The sequence below is a fragment of the Lichenostomus cassidix genome, unplaced genomic scaffold (assembly GCF_008360975.1).
Source record: "Lichenostomus cassidix isolate B80296 unplaced genomic scaffold, HeHo_3.0 HiC_scaffold_35, whole genome shotgun sequence".
Lineage (NCBI taxonomy): Eukaryota > Metazoa > Chordata > Aves > Passeriformes > Meliphagidae > Lichenostomus > Lichenostomus cassidix.
In genome coordinates, this window is record NW_028147256.1 from 706,978 (window position 1) to 731,954 (window position 24,977).

The following is a 24,977-nucleotide window of genomic DNA, read 5'->3' on the forward strand; positions in this document are numbered from 1 at the left end:
AGGAGGAGGAAGGAGCTCGGCGGTGATGCAGCAAATCCAGCGCGGAGAGCGAGGAGGATCCGGGGCGGAATGCTGCGGCGGGGGCGACCCGAAATCCCGGGAAATCGACCCAAAATCCGGGAAAAAAAAGCCCGAAATTCTGGGAAAGGAAACCCGAAATCGCGGGGATGGAGAGCAGAAAAAATCCTGGGAAAGAGAAAAAAAAACTGGGAAAAAGCCAAAAAAATCTGGGGAAAAAGCTAAAAAACCGGCAAAAAATGCCCAAAAATTCCGGAGTGGGGGAGACCCGAAATCCCGGGAAATCGACCCAAAATCCGGGAAAAAAATCCCGAAATTCTGGGAAAGGAAACCCGAAATCGCGGGGATGGAGAGCAGAAAAAATCCTGGGAAAGAGAAAAAAAAAAACCTGGGAAAAAAGCCGAAAAATCCAAGGAAAAAAGCCCAAAATTCCGGAGTGGGGGAGACCCGAAATCCCGGGAAATCGACCTAAAATCCGGGGAAAATAAAGCTGGAATATCGGGGGGGAAAAACCCAAATGCTGGGGATGGAGTGCAGAAAAAATCCCGGGAAAAAAGCCAAAAAATCCCGGAAAAAAGCAAAAAAATGGGAAAAAACCCAAAAAAACCGGGAAAAAAGCCCAAAATTCCGGAGTGGGGGAGACCCGAAATCCCGGGAAATCGACCCAAAATCCTGGGAAAAAAATCCCGAAATTCTGGGAAAGGAAACCCGAAGTGCTGAGGATTGACCGGAGAAAAAATCCCGGGAAAAAAGAAAAAAAAAAAACTGGGAAAAAAAGCCCAAAATACCGGAAAAATGCCCAAAAATCCAAGGAAAAAAGCCCGAAATTCCGGAGTGGGGGAGACCCGAAATCCCGGGAAATCGACCCAAAATCCGGGAAAAAAAAGCTCGAAATTCTGGGAAAGGAAACCCGAAATCGCGGGGATGGAGAGCAGAAAAAATCCTGGGAAAGAGAAAAAAAAACTGGGAAAAAGAAAAAAAAATCTGGGAAAAATGCCCAAAAATCCAAGGAAAAAAGCCCAAAATTCCGGAGTGGGGGAGACCCGAAATCCCGGGAAATCGACCCAAAATCCGGGGAAAATAAAGCTGGAATACCGGGGGGGAAAAACCCAAATGCTGGAGATTGACCGGAGGAAAAATCCCGGGAAAAAAGCAAAAAAATTCCGGGAAAAAAGCCAAAAAAATCGGAAAAAAAGCCCAAAATTCCGGAGTGGGGGAGACCCGAAATCCCGGGAAATCGACCTAAAATCCGGGAAAAAAACCCCGAAATTCTGGGAAAGGAAACCCGAAATCGCGGGGATGGAGAGCAGAAAAAATCCTGGGAAAGAGAAAAAAAAAACTGGGAAAAAAGCAAAAAAGTCCAAGGAAAAAAGCCCAAAATTCCGGAGTGGGGGAGATCCGAAATCCCGGGAAATCGACCCAAAATCCGGGGGAAAAAAGCCCAAAATTCTGGGAAAGGAAACCCGAAATCGTGGAGAAATTTTTTCTCGAACCAGGAGAAAAAATCCTGGGAAAAAAGCCAAAAAATCCCGGAAAAAAGTCCGAAAAAACCGGGAAAAAAGCCCGAAATTCCGGAGTGGGGAGACCCGAAATCCCGGGAAATCGACCCAAAATCCGGGGAAAAAATCCCGAAATTCTGGGAAAGGAAACCCGAAATTGTGGGGATGGAGAGCAGAAAAAATCCTGGGAAAGAGAAAAAAAAAATCCCGGGAAAAAGCCAAAAAAATCTGGGGAAAAAGCTAAAAAAACGGCAAAAAATGCCCAAAAATTCCGGAGTGGGGGAGACCCGAAATCCCGGGAAATCGACCCAAAATCCGGGAAAAAAAAGCTGGAATATCGGGAAATGCAACCCAAAATCGCAGGGATGGAGTGCAGAAAAAATCCTGGGAAAAAACCCAAAATCCTGGGAAAAAAATCCCAAATTCCTAGGAAAAAAAAATCCAAAATCTGGGGGAAAAAACCCTAAAATCTGGGGGAAAAACCCAAAATCCTTGGGAAAAAAACCCCAAAATCCTGGGAAAAAAATCCCAAATTCCTAGGAAAAAAAAATCCAAAATCTGGGGGAAAAAACCCTAAAATCTGGGGGAAAAACCCAAAATCCTTGGGAAAAAAAACCCAAAATCCTGGGAAAAAAACCCTAAAATCCCAGAGAAAAAGCCCAAATATTCCAGAAAAAATACCCCAAAATCCTGAGAAACTTCCCCAAAATCCTGGGGGAAAAAACCCAAAAATCCTGGGAAAAAAAGCCCAAAATCCCAGAAAAAAACCCAAAATCCCAAGAAATAAAAAAACCCCAAAATCCCAGGAAATGACCTCAAAATCCCAGGATAAAAAACCCCAAAATCTGGGGGAAAAAAACCCCAAAATCTAGGAGAAAAGCCCCAAAATCCCGGAAAAAAGCCCAAAAATTCCAGGAAAAAACCCAAAAATCTTGAGAAACTCTTCCCCAAAATCCTGGGGAAAAAACCAAAATCCCAGAAAAAACCCCAAAATCCTTGGAAAAAAGCCCAAAAATCCTGGGGAAAAAACCCCAAAATCCTGGGAAAAAAAGCCCAAAATCCCAGAAAAAACCCCAAAATCCCAGGAAATAAAAAAACCCCAAAATCCCAGGAAATGACCTCAAAATCCCAGGATAAAAAACCCCAAAATCTGGGGGAAAAACCCCCAAAATCTAGGAGAAAAGCCCCAAAATCCCGGAAAAAAGCCCAAAAATTCCAGAAAAAAACCCCCAAAATCCTGAGAAACTCTTCCCCAAAATCCTGGGGAAAAAAACCCAAAATACCAGGAAAAAACCCAAAATCCTTGGAAAAAAGCCCAAAAATCCTGGGAAAAAACCCCAAAATCCTTGGAAAAAAGCCCAAAAATCCTGGGGAAAAAACCCCAAAATCCTGGGAAAAAAAGCCCAAAATCTCAGAAAAAACCCCAAAATCCCAAGAAATAAAAAACCCCCAAAATCCCAGGAAATGACCTCAAAATCCCAGGATAAAAAACCCCAAAATCTGGGGAAAAAACCCCAAAATCTAGGAGAAAAGCCCCAAAATCCCGGAAAAAAACCCCAAAAATCCCAGAAAAAAAGCCCAAAATCCTGGGAAAAACCCCAAAATCCTGGGGGGAAAAAAAACCCTAAAATGCTGGGGAAATTTTAAGTGGATTTAGTGTAATTTTGGGGTGATTTTGGGTAATTTTGGGTGGATTTGAGGTGATTTTGGATGAATTTGGGGTAATTTTGGCTGATTTGGGGTAATTTTGGGTGATTTTGGGGTGATTTCGGGTGGATTTGAGGTAATTTGGGTGAATTTTGGGTAATTTTGGGTGGATTAGGAGTAATTTTAGGTAATTTTGGGTGATTTGGGCAAATTTAGGGGTGATTTGGGGGTAATTTTGGGTAATTTCGAGGGGATTTTGGCGTAATTTTGAGGCGATTTGGGGTAATTTTGGGGCGATTTGGGGTAATTTTTAGTGGATTTTTGGTGATTTTTGGTAATTTGGGTGATTTTGGGGGTTTTTGGGGTGATTTTGGGGTGATTTTAGGTGGTTTTGGCGTAATTTTGGGTGGATTTGGGGAAATTTTGGGGTGATTTAGGGTAATTTGGGGTGAATTTGGGGAAATTTTGAGTGGATTTGGCGTAATTTTGGGTGATTTCAGGTAATTTTGGGTGAATTTGGGGTGACTTCGAGTGGATTTTGGTGTAATTTTGGGTGGCTTTGGTGTAGTTTTGGGTCATTAAGGGAAATTTGGGGTGAATTTGGGTAATTTTGGGTAATTTCAGGTGGATTTGAGGTAATTTGGGTGGATTTTGGGTAATTTTGGGTGGATTAAGAGTAATTTTAGGTAATTTTGGGTGATTTGAGCTAACTTCGGGGTAATTTTGAGGTAATTTTGGGTGAATTTGGGGTAATTTTTAGTGGATTTTAGGTAATTTCAGGTGGATTTTGGGGTTTTTTGGGATGATTTTGGGGTGATTTTGGGGTTTTTGGGATAATTTTGGGGTTTTTGAGGTGATTTTGGGTTTTTTTGGGTCTCTCACCTCCCGACACTCCTGCAGGAAGCTCTGCAGCTCCAGCTGCTCCTGGGGTGGATTTGGTTTAATTTGGGGTAATTTCGGGTGGATTTTGGGGTGATTTTGGGTTTTTTGGGGTGATTTTGGGGTTTTTTGAGGTTTTTGGGATGATTTTGGGGTGATTTTGGGGTTTTTTGGGTCCCTGACCTCGCGGCACTCCTGCAGGAAGCTCTGCAGCTCCAGGACGGTTTTGGGTGGATTTGGTTTAATTTGGGATAATTTCGGGTGGATTTTGGGTGGTTTTGGGGGTTTTTTGGGTGGATTTGGGGTGATTTTTGGGGTTTTTGGGGTTTTTTGGGGTGATTTTTGGGGTTTTTGGGGTTTTTTGGGGTGATTTTGGGGTTTTCAGGGTGATTTTGGGATTTTTTGGCTCTCTGACCTCCTGGCACTCCTGCAGATTTTGGGGTAATTTTGAGTCATTTTGGGTAATTTCGGGTGGATTTTGGTTAATTTTGGGTGGATTTGGGGTGATTTCAGGTGGATTTAGGGTGATTTTGGGGTTTTTGGGATGATTTTGGGGTGATTTTGTGGTTTTTTGAGTTTTTTGGGATGATTTTGGGTTGATTTTGGGGTTTTTTGGGTCCCTGACCTCGCGGCACTCCTGCAGGAAGCTCTGCAGCTCCAGCTGCTCCTGGGGTGGATTTGCTTTAATTTGGCATAATTTCGGGTGGATTTTGGTTAATTTTGGGGTTTTTTGTGGTTTTTGGGGTGATTTTGGGATAATTTTGGGGTTTTTTGGGGTGATTTTGGGGATTTTTGGGTCTCACCTCCCGACACTCCTGCAGGAAGCTCTGCAGCTCCAGCTGCTCCTGGGCTGGATTTGGTTTATTTTGGGATAATTTCGGGTGGATTTTGGGTAATTTTGGGATGATTTCGGGTGGATTTTGGGTGATTTTGGGTAATTTTGGGATGATTTTGGGTTGATTTTGGGGATTTTTGGGTCTCACCTCGCGGCACTCCTGCAGGAAGCTCTGCAGCTCCAGCTGCTCCTGGGGTGGATTTGGTTTAATTTGGGATAATTTCGGGTGAATTTGGGGTAATTTCAGGTGGAGTTTGGGTAATTTCGGGTGGATTTTGGGTGATTTTGGGTGGATTTGGGATAATTTTGGGATGATTTTGGGTTGATTTTGGGGTTTTTTGGGTCCCTGACCTCGCGGCACTCCTGCAGGAAGCTCTGCAGCTCCAGCTGCTCCTGGGGTGGATTTGGTTTAATTTGGGATAATTTCGGGTGGATTTTGTTTAATTTCGGGTGGATTTGGGGTAATTTTGGGGTGATTTCGGGTGGATTTTGGGTAATTTTGGGATGATTTTGGGTTGATTTTGGGGTTTTTTGGGTGATTTGGTTTAATTTGGGATAATTTCAGGTGGATTTAGGGTGATTTCAGGTGATTTTGGTTTAATTTTGGGTGATTTCAGGTGGTTTTTGGTTAATTCTGGGTGGGCTTTGGGTGATTTTGGGGTGATTTTTGGGTGATTTTGTGGGTTTTTGGTGGTTTTGGGATGATTTTGGGGTGATTTTGGGGTTTTTTGGGTCTCACCTCCCGGCACTCCTGCAGAAAGCTCTGCAGCTCCAGCTGCTCCTGGGGTGGATTTGGTTTAATTTGGGGTAATTTCGGGTGGATTTTGGGTGGTTTTGGGATGATTTTGGGTGGATTTGGGGTGATTTTTGGGGTTTTTTGGGGTGATTTTGGGGGTTTCAGGGTGATTTTGGGATTTTTTGGCTCTCTGACCTCGTGGCACTCCTGCAGATTTTGGGGTAATTTTGAGTCATTTTGGGTAATTTCGGGTGGATTTTGGTTAATATTGGGTGGATTTGGGGTGATTTCAGGTGGATTTAGGGTGATTTTGGGGTTTTGGGGGTGATTTTGGGGTTTTTGGGATGATTTTGGGGTGATTTTGTGGTTTTTTGAGTTTTTTGGGATGATTTTGGGTTGATTTTGGGTTTTTTTGGGTCCCTGACCTCGCGGCACTCCTGCAGGAAGCTCTGCAGCTCCAGCTGCTCCTGGGGTGGATTTGGTTTAATTTGGGGTAATTTCGGGTGGATTTGGGGTAATTTTGGGTGATTTTTTGGTTTTTTGAGGTTTTTGGGATGATTTTGGGTTGATTTTGGGGTTTTTTGGGTCTCTCACCTCGCGGCACTCCTGCAGGAAGCTCTGCAGCTCCAGCTGCTCCTGGGGTGGATTTGGTTTAATTTGGGATAATTCCGGGTGGATTTTGGGTGGTTTTTGGGGTTTTTTGTGGTTTTTGGGGTGATTTTGGGATAATTTTGGGTTTTTTTGGGGTGATTTTGGGGTTTTTTGGGTCTCTCACCTCGCGGCACTCCTGCAGGAAGCTCTGCAGCTCCAGCTGCTCCTGAGGTGGATTTGGTTTAATTTGGGGTAATTTCGGGTGGATTTTGGTTAATTTCGGGTGGATTTGGGGTAATTTTGGGTGATTTTGGGATAATTTTGGGATGATTTTGGGTTGATTTGGGGTTTTTTTGGGTCCCTGACCTCGCGGCACTCCTGCAGGAAGCTCTGCAGCTCCAGCTGCTCCTGGGGCGGATTTGGTTTAATTTGGGGTAATTTTGGGTGGATTTTGTTTAATTTCGGGTGGATTTGGGGTGATTTTTGGGTGATTTTTTGGTTTTTTGAGGTTTTTGGGATAATTTTGGGTTTTTTTCAGGTGATTTTGGGGTTTTTTGGCTCCTGACCTCCCGGCACTCCTGCAGGAAGCTCTGCAGCTCCAGCTGCTCCTGGGGTGGATTTGGTTTAATTTGGGGTAATTTTGGGTGGATTTGGGGTAATTTTGGGTGGATTTGGGGTAATTTTGGGTGATTTTGGGGTGATTTTGGGTGATTTTGGGTTGATTTTGGGGTTTTTTGGGTCCCTGACCTCCCGACACTCCTGCAGGAAGCTCTGCAGCTCCAGCTGCTCCTGCAGCCTCTCTGTCCTCTCCTCGGCCAGCTGCTGATTCCTTTTGCTCCTGCGAGGAAATTATTAATTAATCGCTAATTAATCAACCCCTAATTAACCCTTTATAACTCCCAATTAACCCTTGATAACCCCCAGTTAACCCTTTCTAACCCCAAACCAACCCTTCATTAATTAATCCCTAATAAACCCAAATGAACCATTTATTAATCCGTAATTAACCCTTCGTTAACTCCTAATTAACCCCTTCGGGTTTTCTGGGTGATTATTTTTTAAGGTTTTGGGTGAATTTTTGGGTGTTTTGGATGATTTTTTGGGTTCCTGGGTGGTTTTTTGGAGGTTTTTGGGTGAATTTTTGGGTTCCTCTGAGCTTTTTTGGCCTCCCAGGACCTCCTGGTGTCTCCTGTGAGGTTTTTTGGGTTCCTGTGAGGATTTTTGGGTTTCTGTAAGATTTTTTTGGGTTCCTGTGAGGTTTTTTGGGGTTCCTGTGAGATTTTTTTGTTCCTGTGAGGTTTTTTTGGTTCCTGTGAGGTTTTTTGGGATTTCTGTGAGGTTTTTTGGGGTCCTGTGAGGTTTTTTTTGGGGGTTCTGTGAGATTTTCTTGGGTTCCTGTGAGATTTTTTGGGTTCCTGTGAGATTTTTTGGGTTCCTGTGAGATTTTTTGGTTCCTGTGAGGTTTTTTGGGTTCCTGTGAGGATTTTTTAACGTTTTGAGTGATTTTTTAAAGATTTTGGGTGATTTTTTTTGGGTTTCTGTGATGGTTTTTTTGATTCCTCTGTGTTTTTTTGGGATCCTGTGAGGTTTTTTTAAGGTTTTGGGTGATTTTTTAGAAGTTTTGGATGATTTTTGGGCTTCCTGAGAAGTTTTTTTAAGGTTTTGGGTGATTTTTTGGGGTTTTAGGTGATTTTCCCCAGGACCTCCTGGTATCTCCTCTGAGGTTTTTTGGAGTTCCTGTGAGGTTTTTTTAAGGTTTTGGGTGAATTTTTGGAGTTCCTGTGAGGTTTTTTGAGGTTTTGGGTGAATTTTTGGGGGTTTTGGGTGATTTTTTTTTGAGTTTTGGGTGATTTTTTGCATTCCTCTGAGGTTTTTTGGAGTTCCCATGAGGTTTTTTACGGTTTTGGGTGATTTTTTTGGGGCGTTTTGGATGATTTTTTTGGTTCCTCTGAGGTTTTTTGGAGTTCCCATGAGGTTTTTTAAGGTTCTGGGTGAATTTTTTAAGGTTTCGGATGATTTTTTGGGAGTTTTGGATGATTTTTTTGGGTTTTAGGTGATTTTTTTTGAGGTTTTGGATGATTTTTTTGGGGTTTTCGGTGATTTTTCACCTCCCAGGACCTCCAAGGACCTCCCAGGACCTCCCGGGACCTCCAAGATCTCCCCATCTCCTGCTCACCTACCTGGCCTGGAGCTCCTCCATGGCCTTGGCCACCAGGTCCGCATGGAGGTTGCCCTGGCGCCTGAGGGTTTCTCCAGCCTGCAGGACCAGCTGGACCTTCTGCAGGTTGAGCTCCAGGCTGGTGGAGAAGTCCTTGTGCTTCTTCAGGGCTTTGCTGGCTCCTTCCACCGACTCGGGCAGCTCGGCGCGGCTCAGCGTGGCCTCCTGGGTGGGGTGGGGTGGACAGGTGACCTCCAGGCCAGGGAGGTCCAGGGGGAGGTGGACCAACCAGGATCCACCGGTGAGGAGGTGGTCACGGCCGGATCCACCAATCAGGATCTTCTCCCACCCAGATCCACCATCCAGGATCTTCTCCAACCCATCATCTCCAACCAGGACCTTCTCCAACCCAGATCCACCAACCAGGATCTTCTCCAACCCAACCTCATCATCCAGGACCTTCTCCCATCCATCATCTCCATCCAGGACCTTCTCCAACCCATCCCCACCATCCAGGATCTCCTCCCACCCATCATCTCCATCACCCATCCATGGTCTCCACCATCCAAGACCTTCTCCCATCCAAGATCTTCTCCCATCCATTCCCACCACCAACCAGGACCTTCCACCACCCAAATCCACCACACAGGACCTCCTCCCACCTACCATCTCCATAATCTAAGACCTTCTCTCACCCATTCCCACCACCCAGAACCTTCTGCAACCCAGATCCACCAACCAGGACCTTCTCCACCCCATCATCTCCATCACCCATCCATGGTCTCCACCACCCAAGAGCATCTCCTACCCAACCTCATCACCCAAGACCTTCTCACCATCCATCATCTCCATCACCCAAGATCCTCTCCAACCCAGATCCATCATCCAGGACCTTCTCCCACCCATCATCTTCATCACCCAAGACCTTCTCCCACCCATTCCCATCACCCAAGATCCTCTCCAACCCAAATCCATCAACCAGGATCTTCTCCCATCCATCGTCTCCACCACCCCAGAACTTCTCCCACCCATTCCCACCAACCAGGACCTTCTCCAACCCATCATCTCCACCACCCAACATCTTCTCCAACCCATCTCCATCATCCAGGACCTTCTCCCATCCATCGTCTCCACCACCCAGGACCTTCTCCAACCCATCCCCACTCCCCAGGACCTTCTCCCACCATCCCCACCACCCCACCTGGTTGCCCAGGCAGCTCCTGCACTGCTCCACGTCCCTCATGAAGAGGTGGAAGACGTGCGACTCCACCAGGACCTCCCTGCGGTCATCCCAGCTCTGCAGGAGCTTCGTCCACCCGGCGTCCAGCTTGTGGAGCCACTGCTGGAGAGACACGTGAGGAACCTCCAGCTCCTCCAGGGCCAGCAGCTCGCTGGCCGCCTGGATCTTCAGGTAGTCCTCCTCGTGGCCGTTGATGTCCTCCTTGAGGGCCACGTGGACGTTGAGGAGCTTCTCGGCCTCGGCCAGGCTGGTGGGGATCTCCTCGGAGCTCACGGCCGCTTGGGTCTTCACCAGCCAGGCCAGGAAGTCGTCGAGGTCCTGGATGAACTGCTGGAGACGTCCGGCCACGGTCAAGGTGTCCTCGCAGCCCCGCAGGGTCACCTTCAGGTTGTCCCACTCGCGGCCGATGTCCTCGAAGGTCACCAGGACGTCCAGGGCGCGGCCGGGGTGGGCGGCGGCCAGAGCTTCGGCCTCCTGCTGGAGCTCCACCAGCCGAGGCTCCAATGCCACCAGCGCGGCCTCCATGGTGGACAGGCGGCGCTGGAGGGCGAGGACACCGCCCAGGTCACCTCCTCCGCCCGACTGGGTGGCCTCGATGGCTTTCCGCTTGTCGCGGAGTTGGGACTTCATCTCGGAGCATTCCAGCAGGAAGTTCTGGATCTTCAGCACGGAGCTCAGCTGGAGCTTCTTGGACTCCACCAGCTCCACCACGCGGTTCCAGCTGGGGTGGGGAGAAAAGAGGTCTTCTTCTGAGGTGGGGTGGGGTGGGAATGGCTGAGCAGGGGTCTGGGGTGGGGTGGGAAGGGTGGTCTGGAGAGGTGAAGTTCCATGGGGATGTCCCACCACTGGAGAACTATGGATGGGAGGTCCCCAGGTGACTCCCCAGATGGTTCCTCCCACCAAGGAGACCTCAGGAAGGTTGAGGTCCACCTTGGGAGCCCCAGGATGTGTTTGGACCATTCCACTGGAGACCTGAACCCCATGGAGATGTCCCACCACTGGAGAACCAGAGGTCTCCAGGCGATACCAGAGATGGTTCCACCCACCAAGGAGACCTCAAGGAGGTCCAGGTCCACCTTGGGACCACCAGGATGGGCTGGAAATGTTGCTCTGGAGAGGTGGAACCCATGGGGATGTCCCAGAAGTGGAGAACCAGAGGTCTCCAGGTGACCCCAGAGATGGTTCCTCCCACCAAGGAGACTCCGAGAAGGTCCAGGTCCACCTTGGAACCCTCAGGATGGACTTGGACCATTCCACTGGAGATCTGAATCCCACGGAGATGTCCAACCATTGGAGAACCACAGGTTGGAGGTCTCCATGTTACCCCACAGCTGGTTCCTCCCACCAAGGAGACCTCAAGGAGGTCAAGATCCACCTTGGGACCACCAGGAAGGGCTGGGAATGTTGGTCTGGAGAGGAGAAACCCATGGGGATGTCCCAGTAGTGGACAACCACAGGATTGTTGTCTCCAGGTGACCCCAGAGATGGTTCCTCCCACCAAGGAGACCCTGAGAAGGTCCAGGTCCACCTTGGAACCCTCAGGATGGACTTGGACCATTGTCCCAAAGAGGTGGACCCCATGGAGATGTCCCACCACTGGACAACCACAGGCTGGAGATCTCCAGGTGACCCCACAGCTGGTTCCTCCCACCAAGGAGACCCCGAGAAGGTCCACGTCCACCTCAGGTCCCCCCAGGCCATACCGGCTGTTGAGGTGGTCCTGGCAGGAGCGGACCTCCTCGGAGCTGGGGTGACCACCGTCCAGCAGCTGCTGCACCACCTGGTTGACGTCCAGGATTCTCCCCATGACGCTGTTCATCTCCTGGTCCAGGCTCTCGAACCTGAGGTGGACATGGCTGTGTCCACCACGGCCTGAGGGACCTCGAGGTCCAGCCTTGTCCACAGCCACCTGGGCTGGACCTCCTCGAGGTCATCCAGCTCCTCGGGGAGCTTCAATCTTCTCCAGCCCACCACAGCCAGGACCTTCTCCCACCTGTTCCCACCAGCCAGGACCTTCTACAGACCATTCCCACCACCCAGGACCTTCTACAGACCATTCCCACCACCCAGGACCTTCTCCCATCCATCATCTCCATCACCCATCCATCATCTCCACCACCCAGGACCTTCTCCCACCCGTTCCCACCACCCAGGACCTTCTACAAATCATTCCCACCACCCAAGACCTTCTTCCACCTGTCATCTCCATCACCTAGGACCTTCTCCACCCACCTGTGCTGCACCACATCCACCTCACCCAGCTCCTTGGGGATCTCCATCTTCTCCAGCCCATTCCCACCACCCAGGACCTTCTTCCATCCATCACCTCCATCAGCCATCCATCATCTCCACCACCCAGGACCTTCTCTCATCCATCATCTCCATCACTAATCCGTCATCTCCACCATCCAAGACCTTCTTCTCCACCCACCTGTGCTGCACCACCTCCACCTCATCCAGCTCCTCAGGGATCTCCATCTTCTCCAGCCCACCACATCCAGGACCTTCTCCACCCATCTCCACCACCCAAGACCTTCTCCATCTATCTCCCCCACCCCAGACCTTCTCCACTAATCATCTCCATCACCAATCCATCATCTCCACCACCCATCCATTGTTCTCCACCATCCAGCACCTTCTCCACCCATCATCTCCACCACCCAAGACCTTCTCCACCCATCTCCACCACCCAAGACCTTCTCTCACCTATCATCTCCATCACCAATCCATCATCTCCACCACCCAAGGTCTTCTCCACCCACCTGTGCTGCATCACCTCCACCTCATCCAGCTCCTCAGGCACCTCCATCCTCTACAGCCCACCACACCACGACCTTCTCCACTCATTGTCTCCACCACCCAAGACCTTCTGCACCTATCTCCACCACCCAGGACCTTCTCTCACCCATCATCTCCATCTCCAATCCATCATCTCCACCACCCAAGGTCTTCTCCACCCACCTGTGCTGCACCACATCCACCTCACCCACCTCCTTGGGGATCTCCATCTCCTCCAGCCCATTCCCACCACCCAGGACCTTCTCTCATCCATCATCTCCATCACCAATCCGTCATCTCCACCATCCAGGACCTTCTTCTCCACCCACCTGTGCTGCACCACCTCCACCTCATCCAGCTCCTCAGGGATCTCCATCTTCTCCAGCCCACCACACCACGACCTTCTCCACCCATCTCCACCACCCAAGACCTTCTCCACCCATCATCTCCATCTCCAAACCATCATCTCCACCACCCAAGGTCTTCTCCACCCACCTGTGCTGCATCACCTCCACCTCATCCAGCTCCTCAGGCACCTCCATCCTCTCCAGCCCATTCCCACCAACCAGGATCTTCTTCCATCCATCACCTCCATCACCCATCCATGGTCTCCACCATCCAGGACTTTCTCCCACCCATTCCCACCACCCAAGACCTTCTACAAACCGTTACCACCACCCAGGACCTTCTCTCATCCATCATCTCCATCACCCATCCATCATCTTCACCACCCAGGACCTTCTCTAACCCATCATCTCCATCTCCAATCCATCATCTCCATCTCCAAACCATCATCTCCACCACCCAGGACCTTCTCCCATCCATCATCTCCATCACCCATCCATCATCTCCACCACAGCCAGGACCTTCTCTCACCCATCATCTCCATCTCCAAACCATCATCTCCACCACCCAGGACCTTCTCCACCCACCTGTGCTGCACCACCTCCACCTCATCCAGCTCCTCGGGGATGTCCATCTTCTCCAGCCACTGCTCCTTCTCGTCCAGCCACACCTCGCAGGCGTGGACCTCGCTGAACATGCGGTACACGGCCAGCGCGTCCTGCAGCCACTGCGTCCGCAGCACGGCCACCTCGGCCACCTCGCCGTAGAGCTGCTCCACCTCCACCACGCGGATCTGCACGTCCACGCCCTGCCGGTGGTCGGCGGCCAGCAGGGCCAGCTGCTTCCGGAGGGACATCACGGCCGGCCGGTGCTTCTCCACCTCGTCCACCACCGCCCGGTGCTTCTTCAGGAGGGCCTGGCTGGAGTAGTCGTCGTGGCCGAAGTCGTCGCTGGACACGATGCGGTAGATGTCCTGCAGCCAGGCCACCAGGTCGTCCGTCTCGGCGCTGAACTGGAAGAAGTTCAAGGAGTCCTCCAGGCGCTGCTGGTGGAGCCCCGTGATCTCCTCCAGCTTCTTCCACCTCAGCCACACGTGGCGCATCTTCTCCTGGACGCCGGCCGAGCTGAAGGACTTCTTGGCCAGGATCTTCTCGCCTTTCTTCATGGTCTGGTGGAGCAGAGCGCGGCGGTTGCCCAGCTCGCCCAGCATGGTCTTGTGCTTGGTGGTCAAGGTGAGGACGCTGCTGAGGTCGCGGCCGCAGCTCTTGGCCGCCAGGATCTTCTCCTTGTCGCCGATCCAGGCCTCGGCCTCCTCCATCTCCTGGAAGAAGGTCCAGAGCTGGCGAGAGTCCTCCAGCTCCTTGCGCCGCTTGGCCGCCAGCTCCTGCAGGTCCTCCAGGCACGTCTGGACGTGGTTGACCCGGTTGCAGATGACCTGAGGGTCGCAGGGTTGGTAGCCTGGTGGGGAGAAGGTGGTCAGGTGGTGGGAGGGAGAAGATGGTCAGATGGTGGGATGGACAACCCAAGGGAGAAGATGGTGAGATGGTGAGAGGGAGAAGGTGGGCAGATGGTGGGACAAGCCAAAGGAGAAGATAGTGAGATGGTGGGACAAGCCATGGGAGAAGATGGTCAGGTGGTGGTCAGGTGGTGGGACAACCCCGGGGAGAAGATAGTCAGATGGTTGGACAACCCAAAGGAGGAGATGGTCAGATGGTGGGATGGACAAGCCAAGGGAGAAGATGGTGAGATGGTGGGAGGGAGAAGGTGGTCAGATGGTGGGACAAGCCATGGGAGAAGATGGTGAGATGGTGGTCAGGTGGTGGGACAACCCCGGGGAGAAGATGGTCAGATGGTGGGAGGGAGAAGATGGTGAGATGGTGGGATGGACAGCACAAGTGAGAAGATTCTCGGATGGTGGGATGGACAACCCAAGGGAGAAGACGGTCAGATGGTGGGACAACCCAAAGCAGAAGATGGTGAGACTGTGGGACAAGCCGAGGGAGAAGTTGGTGAGATGGTGGGAGGGAGAAGGTGGTCAGATGGTGGGATGGACAAGCCAAGGGAGAAGATGGTCAGATGGTGGGAGGACAACCCAAGGTGTCGGTGGGTTGGGTTGGGTTGGACACAAAGATCTCAGAGAGCTTCTGCAGCTGCAGTGGTTCTTGGGGGATTCTTGGAGATGATCCACCAGGAGCTTGGGTTGACCATTTCATGGTCCATCAAGACCTTGGGTTGACCATTTTGTGGTCCTCCAGAAGCTTGGGTTCACCTTTCCATGGTCCACCAACACCTCAGCTAACCATTCCAAGGTCCACCAGGACCTCGGCTGACCCTCCCAAGGTCCACCAAGACCTTGGCTGACCCTGCCATTGTCCATCAACACCTTGGGTTGACCCTCCTATGGTCCACCAAGACCACAGCTGACCTTTCCAAGGTCCACCAGGACCTCAGCTGACCCTCCCAATGTCCACCAGGACCTCAGCTGACCCTCCCAATGTCCACCAGGACCTCAGCTGACCCTCCCAATGTCCACCCCGGCCGTGGCCGCCGTTACCCTGGAGCTCGGAGAAGGTTAGCGCGGCGGCGTTGAGCGCCTGGACGCGCTCGGTCTGGGCGGAGATGTCTGCCTCCAGGAGACCGTGCTTCTGCAGGAGGTCCTCCACCTCCAGGAGGTGCTTGCCAAGGTCCTTGGAGACCAGGAGGACCTGGAGGAGAAGCAAACGGTGGTGTTTGGAGCAAAATGTGGGTTTTGGTCAAAAATATTTGGCATTCTCCTCAACCAGGACCTTCTGTCCCCCAAATCCACCAACCAGGACCTTCTCCCACCCATTCACACCAACCAGGACCTTCTCCCACCCAAGATCTCCCCCCCATCATCTCCACCACCCACCCATCATCTCCACCACCTCAAACCTTCTCTCACCCATTCCCACCACTCAGGACCTTCTCCAACCCAAATTCACCATCCAGGACCTTCTCCCACCCATCCATCCACATCACCCATCCATTGTCTCCATCACCCAGGACCTTCTCCCACCCATTCCCACCACCCAAGATCTTCTCCAACCTATTTCCACCACCCAGGACCTTCTCCAACCCAGGTCCATCACCCAGGACTTCCTCCCACACATCATCTCCACCACCCAAAACCTTCTCCAACCCATCCCCACCACCCAAAGATCTTGGTGACCACCACCCAGGACCTTCTGCCACCCATTCCCATCATCCAGAACCTTCTCCCACCCATCCCCACCACCCCAGAACTTCTCCAACCTATTTCTACCTCCCAGGACCTTCTCCAACCCATCGTCTCCACCACCCATCCATGGTCTCCATCACCCATCCCTCATCTCCACCACCCAAAACCTTCTCCCATCCATCCTCTCCATCATCCCAGACCTTCTCCAATCCATCATCTCCATCACTCCAGACCTTCTCCAACCCATCATCTCCACCATCCAGGACCTCCTCCCACCATCCCCACCACCCAGGACCTCCTCCCACCCCAGACCTCCACCCACCATCTCCACCACCACCAGCCAACCTGCATCTCCTCCATCCAGTCGATCATGTAGACCATCTCCTGGAAGATCTTCTGCAGGGCCAGGTTCTGCTCCAGCCTGGCCCGGCGAGCTCCCACCAGCTCGGTCAGCAGTGACCACTGCCGCAGGATGTTGTCCCTCTGGGCGCCGATGCGCCGCGCGTCGTAGTAGCCCTCGGACTCCATCTCGGCCGCCAGCTCCACCACGGCCTGGATGCGCTCCTGGTACGAGGAGATGTCCGCCTCGATGGCCTCGTGCTTCTTCATGGCCGCCTCCACCGCCGGCAGGTCGTAGCCGAAGTTGTCCTGAGGGTGAGGGACTTGTTGGTCAGGGAGGTCCCATCGTGGTTGAGAAGGTTCTGTTGTGGTTGTGGAGGTTCTACCACCTCTCCGTGGTCAAGGTGGTCCCACCATGGTCAAGGAGGTTCTACCACCTTTCCGTGGTCCAGGTGGTTCCACCATGATCAAGGAGGTTCCACCACGGTCAAGGTGGTTCCACCATGGTCAAGGAGGTCCCACCATAGTCAAGGAGGTTCTACCACCTTTCCGTGGTCCAGGTAGTTCTACCATGGTCAAGGAGGTCCAACCAGCCCTCCATGGTCAAGGTGGTTCTACCATGGTCAAGGAGGTCCCACCAGCCCACCATGGTCAAGGAGGTTCCACCATCCCCAAGGAGGTCCAACCCCCCCCTTCCTGGTCAAGGAGGTCCCACCATGGTCAAGGAGGTTCCACCACCTCTCCATGGGTGAGGAGGTTCTACCAGCCATTCATGGTCACCAAGGTTCTGCCATCTCTCCATGGTCAAGGTGGTTCCCACCATGGTCAAGGTGGTTCCCACCATGGTCAAGGAGGTCCCACCATGGTAAAGGAGGTTCCACCACCTCTCCATGGGTGAGGAGGTTCTACCAGCCATTCATGGTCACGAAGGTTCTACCATCTCTCCATGGTCAAGGTGGTTCCACCATGGTCAAGGAGGTCCAACCAGCCCACCATGGTCAAGGAGGTTCCACCAATTCTCCATGATCAAGGAGGTTCCACCATCCTCAAGGAGGTCCAACCCCCCCTTCCTGGTCAAGGTGGTCCCACCATGGTCAAGGAGGTCCAACCAGCCCTCCATGGTCAAGGAAGAGGTCAAGGTGGTCCCACCATCCACAATGAGATTCTACCACCTCTCCATGATCAAGGAGGTCCCACCATCCCTCCATGGTCAAGGAGGTCCCACCATCCCTCCATGGTCAATGAAGAACTCAATGAGGTCCCACCATCCCTCCATGGTCCACCAACACCTTGATTGACCTTTCCATAGTCCATCCAGACCTCGGGTTGACCTTTTTCCACCAAGACCTTGGGTTGACCTTTCCATGGTCCACCAAGGCCTTGACTGACCCTCCCATGTTCCACCAAGCCCTGGGTGACCTCCCCACCCCACCCACCTGTGACACCAGCCGCTGGTTCTCGTTCAGCCACGTCTCCCTCATGACAGCCTTGTGGTCGAAGCGCTGGGCCAGCAGCTCCAGCTTCTCCTGCCGGATCAGCTCGTTCCTCAGCGCGACCTCTCGCTCGTGCTCCGCCTTCTCCAGGCAGCTCCAGGCCTGGTGGGGTGGGACAGGGTGGGGATGGAGGGTTCCTCGGGGTGGTGGATCTCCATCCCTATGTGTCCATCTTGGTGCTGGGCTAGGCTGGAAGGTTCCTCGGGGTGGTGGATCTCCATCCCTACGTCCCTAACCCCATCCTCAGGGTTCCTCGGGGTGGTGGATCACCATCCCTATGTATCCACCTTGTTTCATGGAGTCCCTAACCCCACCATGGTAGTCCCTAATCCCACCAGATGTCCCCTCAAGGTGGTGGATCTCCATCCCTATGTCCCCAATCCAACCCTCACCGTTCCTCGGGGTGGTGGATCTCCATCCCTACGTGTCCATCTTGGTGATGGGTTGGTCATGGAGTCACCAACTCCATCAGTGTTCCTTGGGGTGGTGGATCTCCATCCCCACATCCCCACCTTGTTCCTGGGCTGATCACCGAGGTCACCAACCCCACCAGGTGTCCCCTCAGGGTGGTGGATCTCCATCCCTACGTCCCCACCTTGTTCCTGGGCTGGTCACCGAGGTCACCAACCCCACCAGGGTGGTGGACCTCCATCCCCACCAGATGTCCGCTCAGGGTGGTGGACCTCCATCCCCACATCCCCACCTTGCTGATGGGCTGCTCATGGAGGTCCCTAACCCCACCAGAAGTCCCTCCAGGCTGGTGGACCTCCATCCCCACCAGAAGTCACTCCAGGCTGGTGGACCTCCATCCCCACCAGGTGTCCCCTCAGGGTGGTGGACCTCCATCCCCACGTGCCCACCTTGTTGATGTCCGAGATGCTCTTGCCCTCGCTGGGCACGTAGAGCTTGCGGTTGGTGGCCCTCAGTCTGCTCTGGATGGTGAAGAGCAGAACCTCCAGGTTGCCCTTCTCCTGGAACCTGCGGGTGACACCAGAGCTCCTCTGGCATCTCCACAGGCAGCTGGGATGGCAGCGTGGTGCCTCAGGTCCCAGTGAGACCAGGTTGGGTGGACTGGGACCTTCTCACCACCAGCACCTCCAGGTCCCACCATGACCAGTGGGGGCCAAACTGGGACCTCCTCAACACCACCATCACCACCTCCAGGTCCCACCATGACCAGTTTGGACTAAACCAGGACCTTCTCACCACCATCATCACCACCACCAGGTCCCACCATGACCAGTGTGGGCCAAACTGGGACCTCCCCACCACCATCTCCACCACCATCTCCACCACCACCATCACCACCATCATCACCACCAGGTCCCACCATGACCAGTTTGGAGCAAATGAGGACCTCCTCCTCACCACCATCACCACCATCTCCACCTCCAGGTCCCACTACCACCACCAGTTTGGGCCAAACCAGGACCTCGCCACCACTACCACCATCACCAGCACCTCCAGGTCCCACCATGACCAGTTTGGGCCAAACTGGGACCTTCTCACCACCACCACCACCACCACCATCATCACCACCAGGTCCCACCACCACCACCAGTTTGGGCCAAACCAGGACCTCCTTATCCCCACCACCATTGCCATCATCACCGCCAGGTCCCACCATGACCAGTTTGGACCAAACGAGGACCTCCTCCTCCCCACCATCACCACCATCTCCACCTCCAGGTCCCACTACCACCACCACCATTTGGGCCAAACCAGGACCTTCCCACCATCACCACCACAACCATCTCCACCAGGTCCCACCACCACCAGTTTGGGCCAAACTGGGACCTTCTCACCACCACCACTATCACCACCATCATCACCACCAGGTCCCACCACCACCAGTTTGGGCAAAACCAGGACCTTCTTATCTCCACCACCATCGCCATCATCACCGCCAGGTCCCACCATGACCAATTTGGACCAAACGAGGACCTCCTCCTCACCACCACCACCATCTCCACCTCCAGGTCCCACCACCACCACCACCATTTGGGCCAAACCAGGACCTTCCCACCATCACCACCACAACCATCTCCACCAGGTCCCACCACAACTAGGTCTCACCACCAGTTTGGGCTGAACTGGAACCTCCCCACCACCACCACCAGGTTCCACCACCACCAGTTTGGGCCAAATTAGGACCTTCTCATCCCCACCATTACCACCAGTAGGTCCCACCACCACCACCGTCATCACCACCACCATCCCCACCATCTCCAAGCCCCACCACCACCAGTTTGAGCCAAACCAGGACCTCCCCACCACCACCAGGGTGACCACGAGGCGCAGGAGGTCCTCACTTGACCGGTTTCTCCAGGGTGCAGAAGGCGGTGAAGGCCTGGAGCTGCTGCTGGACTCCTGTCAGCGAGTTGGCGAACTTCTGGTTGGTGATGATGGTGATGGTGTGGTGGATCCAGGCCAGGAGCTCCGCGGCCAGAGCTTCGTAACGAGACGTGATGGCTGCGATCTCCATCACCTGGTCCAGGACCTGGGGGGGTGGGTGGAGGTTGGAGGTCCTGCAGGAACCTCCTGAGATCCACCAGGGGATGGAGAGGTCATCAGGGAGTGGTTTGATTCCTGTAGGAACCTCCTGAGATCCACCAGGGGATGGAGAGGTCATCAGGGAGTGGTTTGGTTCCTGTGGGAACCTCCTGAGATCCACCAGGATGTCGTTTGGGTTGGAGGTCCTGCAGGAACCTCCTGAGATCCAGCAGGGTGTGATTGGGGTGGAGGTTGGAGGTCCTGCAGGAACCTCATGAGATCCACCAGGATGTGATTTGGGGTGGAGCTTGGAGGTCCTGCAGGAACCTCATGAGATCCACTAAGGTTAGACATTGGAGGTCCTGCAGGAACCTCCTGAGATCCACCAGGGGATGGAGAGGTCAGCAAGGTGTGGTTTGGTTCTTGCAGGAACCTCCTGAGATCTACCAGGGGCTGATTTGGGGTTGGAGGTCCTGCAGGAACCTCCTGAGATCCACCAAGGTTAGACATTGGAGATCCTGTAGGAGCCTCCTGAGATCCACCAGGGTGTGGTTTGGTTCCTGCAGGAACCTCCTGAGATCCACCATGGAGAGGTCCATGAGGGTGAGATGGACAGAGCGATGGACAAGGGATGGACACAGGGATGAACAGAGGGATGGATATCTTGTGGACACAGGATGGACACAGGAGTGGACAGAAGGATGGACATCTCCTGGACACCTCAGGTCAATTCCCACCTTCCCGATGCGTTTCCCCTCCACGGCCAAAGCCTTCATCTTGGAGAAGTAGTGGTAGAAGGAGACCACGTAGGTGATGATGGACTTCTCGTCGGGGTCCTCCATGTTGACATCTGGTGGGGGCAGAAGGTCAAGGCCACCCCTGACCACCATGGACCACCAGGGATGGGCTGATCCTTCAACCTTGACCTTCTAAACCTCCACCATGGACCACCATGGATGGTCCCACCATGGATTGTCCCACCATGGATGGTCCCACCAGGGATTGTCCCACCATGGATGGTCCCACCAAGGATGGTCCCACCAAGGATGGTCCCACCAAGGTCAGGCTGACCCTACAACCCTGATCCTCCCAAAAACCCAAACTCCTCCCAAAAAAGCACTCGGGGGTGGACACACCCCACACCACGTGGCCGGAGAGATGGACAGATGGACAATGGATGGATGGACAGAGGGATGGATGGTTGGACAGGTGGACAAACGGACAAATGGACAGATGATGGATGGATGGAGACATGGATGGACGGACAGATAATGGACAGATGGACAGGTGATGGACAGACGGATGGATGGATGGATGGATGGACAGTTGGATAGGTGGACAGATGGACAGATGATGGACAGATGGATGGACAGACAGACAGATGATGGACAGCTGGACAGATGGACAGACAGCTGGACAGACAGAAGGACAGCTGGACAGATGGATAGATGGACGAATGGACAGATGAACAGCCAGACAGATGGACAGATGGACAGCCGGATGAATGGACAGGTGGACAGGTGATGGACAGAAGGGCAGACCGATGGACGGACAGACAGATGGACAGATTGATGGACAGACGGACAGATGGACAGCTGGACAACCAGACAGCTGGACAGCTGGACAACCAGACAGCTGGACAGACAGATGGACAGACAGCTGGACAAGATGGACAGACAGGTGGACAGATTGATGGACAGAGAGGTGGACCGATTGATGGACAGATGAACAGGCAGCTGGACAGATGGACAGACTGATGGACAGATGAACAGCCAGCCAGACGGACAGCTGGACAACCAGACAGCTGGACAGATGATGGACAGCCAGACAGCTGGACAACCAGACAGCTGGACAGACAGACAGCCGGACAGACAGACAGCCGGACAGACAGACAGCTGTCCGGCCGGTCACTCCTGTCCGTACCCTCGGGGTCCAGCAGCTTGCTGAGCCCCAGGTGCTGCTCGGCCGTGTTGAAGGCCTGCTGCAGGTTGTAGGTGGCGTTGGACTTGGTCAGCTTGTGGAAGTCGATCAGATCCGGCCTGCCGAGAGTGGACATTGTCACCTTGACCACCCTGAGGTCACCCTCGGGACATCAGGGAGGTCACCCATGTCCACCCCGGCGCTGACCGGTGCCGGTGGATGAGGGCGTTGAAGGCCAGGCCGTCCCTCCAGCTGGTGGTGAAGTTCTGGATGTTCACCTCGGGGTAGCTGTGGAGGACATGGAGGTCACCGGTGGTCACCTGTGGTCACCTGTGGTCACTGATGGTCACTGATGGTCACCAGGGTGGTCCTCACCCTGCCGTCTTCATCTGGCACCAGAGCAGCAGGGCGTCCTTGGCCGAGCGCGTCTCACGGTTGTCCTCCGTCTTGATCTTGATCACCTGGATCTGCCGGACAGCGCGGCGGCCGGAGGTCAGCGGTGGGTGGACAGATGGACAGACAGATGGATGGATGGGCAGATGGACAGAGGAACAGATGGACAGAGGGATGGATGGATGGACAGAGGAAGAGATGGACAGAGGGACAGATGGACAGAGGGACAGATGGACAGAGGGACAGATGGACAGAGGGACAGACGGACAGAAAAACAGATGATGGACAGAAGGACGGATGGATGGATAGATGGATGGTCAGCTGGACAGATGGATGGATGATGGACAGATGGATGGGCAGATGGACAGAGAGATGATGGACAGACGGATGGATAGACATGGATGGATGGACAGATGATCGGCAGATGGACAGAGGGACTGATGGATGGACAGATGGACAGATGATGAACAGATGGACAGGCAGATGGACAGATGGACAGATGACAGACAGATGGACAGCTGGACAGCCAGAGCACCTGGAAGCGCAGGATGATGGACAGATGGACAGATGGACAGATGATGGACAGACAGATGGACAAGTGGACAGATGGACAGCCGGAGCACCTGGAAGCGCAGGATGATGGACAGATGGACAGATGAACAGATGATGGACAGATGGACAGATGGACAGCCGGAGCACCTGGAAGTGCAGGATGATGGACAGAGGGACAGATGGACAGATGGGCAGATGACAGACAGATGGACAGATGATGGACAGATGGACAGAGGGACAGATGGACAGATGGAGCACCTGGAAGCACAGGATGATGGACAGATGGACAGACAGATGGACAGATGGAGCACCTGGAAGCGCAGGATGATGGACAGATGGACAGAGGAACAGATGATGGACAGAAGGACAGATGGACAGACAGATGGACAGATGGACAGCCAGACAGCCGGAGCACCTGGAAGTGCAGGATGATGGACATATGGACATATGACAGACAGATGGACAGATGGACAGCCAGAGCACCTGGAAGCACAGGATGATGGACAGATGGACAGACAGAAGGACAGCCGGACAGCCGGACAGCCGGAGCACCTGGAAGCGCAGGATGATGGACAGATGGACAGGTGATGGACAGATAGTCAGATGGACAGATGGACAGATGATGGACAGCTGGAGCACCTGGAAGCTCAGGATGATGGACAGATGGACAGACAGAAGGACAGATGGACAGCCGGACAGCCGGACAGCTGGAGCACCTGGAAGCGCAGGATGATGGTCCAGATGAGCCCCAGCGTCAGGCGGTGGTTTCCATCCACGATGTCGTGAGAACCGACGTTCTCCAGGTGGACGCGCTGCTCCTTGAGGAACTGCAGGGCTTTGTCCACGTTCTCCAGCGAGTGGATCCTCATCCGGCCACGCGTGGGCTTGGGCTGGACAGATGGACACAGGGAGGTCCGGCTTGGAGAAGGTCCTGCCACCCCACCATGGCCTGGACTGGATCCAGATTGGTGGTGATGGTGGTGGTGGTGATGGTGATGGTGGTGGTGGTGATGGTGATGGTGATGATGGTGATGGTGATGGTGGTGATGGTGATGATGATGGTGATGATGGTGATGGTGATGGTGGTCATGATGGTGATGGTGGTGATGGTGATGATGGTGATGGTGGTGATGGTGATGGTGGTGATGATGGTGATGGTGATGGTGGTGGTGATGGTGGTGATGGTGATGGTGGTGATGGTGATGATGGTGATGGTGATGGTGATGGTGATGGTGATGGTGATGGTGATGGTGGTGATGGTGATGATGGTGGTGATGGTGATGATGATGGTGATGGTGATGATGGTGATGGTGATGGTGATGGTGATGGTGATGATGGTGGTGATGGTGATGATGGTGGTGATGGTGATGATGATGATGGTGGTGAAGGTGATGGTGGTGATGGTGATGATGGTGGTGATGATGATGATGGTGATGGTGGTGATGGTGGTGATGATGGTGATGGTGGTGATGGTGATGGTGGTGGTGATGGTGGTGATGGTGATGATGGTGATGGTGATGGTGATGATGGTGATGATGATGGTGATGATGATGTTGATGATGGTGATGATGATGATGGTGATGATGACCATGACAATGATGATGACGATGTTCCTCATGGCAACGATGATGATGATGATGATGGCGACGGTGGTGATGATGGTGATGATGACAATGACGACGATGATGATGATGACGGTAGACGATCATGACGCTCACAATGACAATGAGATAACGATGATGATGATGATGAAGCTAATGGTGATGACAATGAAATTACGATGACGATGATGATGATAACGATGATAATGGGCATGACATGACGATGATGATGATGATGGTAGATGATCACAATGCTCATGA

General features: G+C 53.0%; 1 protein-coding gene across 9 annotated transcripts in view; it reads right to left on the reverse strand.

The window, feature by feature from the left end:
* The window catches only part of SPTBN4 (spectrin beta, non-erythrocytic 4), a 68,719-nt gene that overhangs the window by 36,692 nt on the left and 7,050 nt on the right, over positions 1-24,977 (reverse strand). For all 9 annotated transcript variants that reach the window (XM_085044160.1, XM_085044159.1, XM_085044157.1 and 6 more), the window contains exons 3-17: positions 23,832-24,005; positions 22,546-22,637; positions 22,378-22,458; positions 22,174-22,289; positions 20,988-21,100; positions 20,070-20,257; positions 18,618-18,735; positions 17,701-17,859; positions 16,271-16,573; positions 15,281-15,431; positions 13,314-14,184; positions 11,307-11,444; positions 9,565-10,324; positions 8,386-8,588; positions 6,953-7,043 (exon numbers count right to left, since the gene is read on the reverse strand). In XM_085044160.1, coding sequence (XP_084900286.1) covers positions 6,953-7,043; positions 8,386-8,588; positions 9,565-10,324; positions 11,307-11,444; positions 13,314-14,184; positions 15,281-15,431; positions 16,271-16,573; positions 17,701-17,859; positions 18,618-18,735; positions 20,070-20,257; positions 20,988-21,100; positions 22,174-22,289; positions 22,378-22,458; positions 22,546-22,637; positions 23,832-24,005 — 3,558 coding nt within the window. The remainder of the gene's footprint in view (positions 1-6,952; positions 7,044-8,385; positions 8,589-9,564; positions 10,325-11,306; positions 11,445-13,313; positions 14,185-15,280; positions 15,432-16,270; positions 16,574-17,700; positions 17,860-18,617; positions 18,736-20,069; positions 20,258-20,987; positions 21,101-22,173; positions 22,290-22,377; positions 22,459-22,545; positions 22,638-23,831; positions 24,006-24,977) is intronic.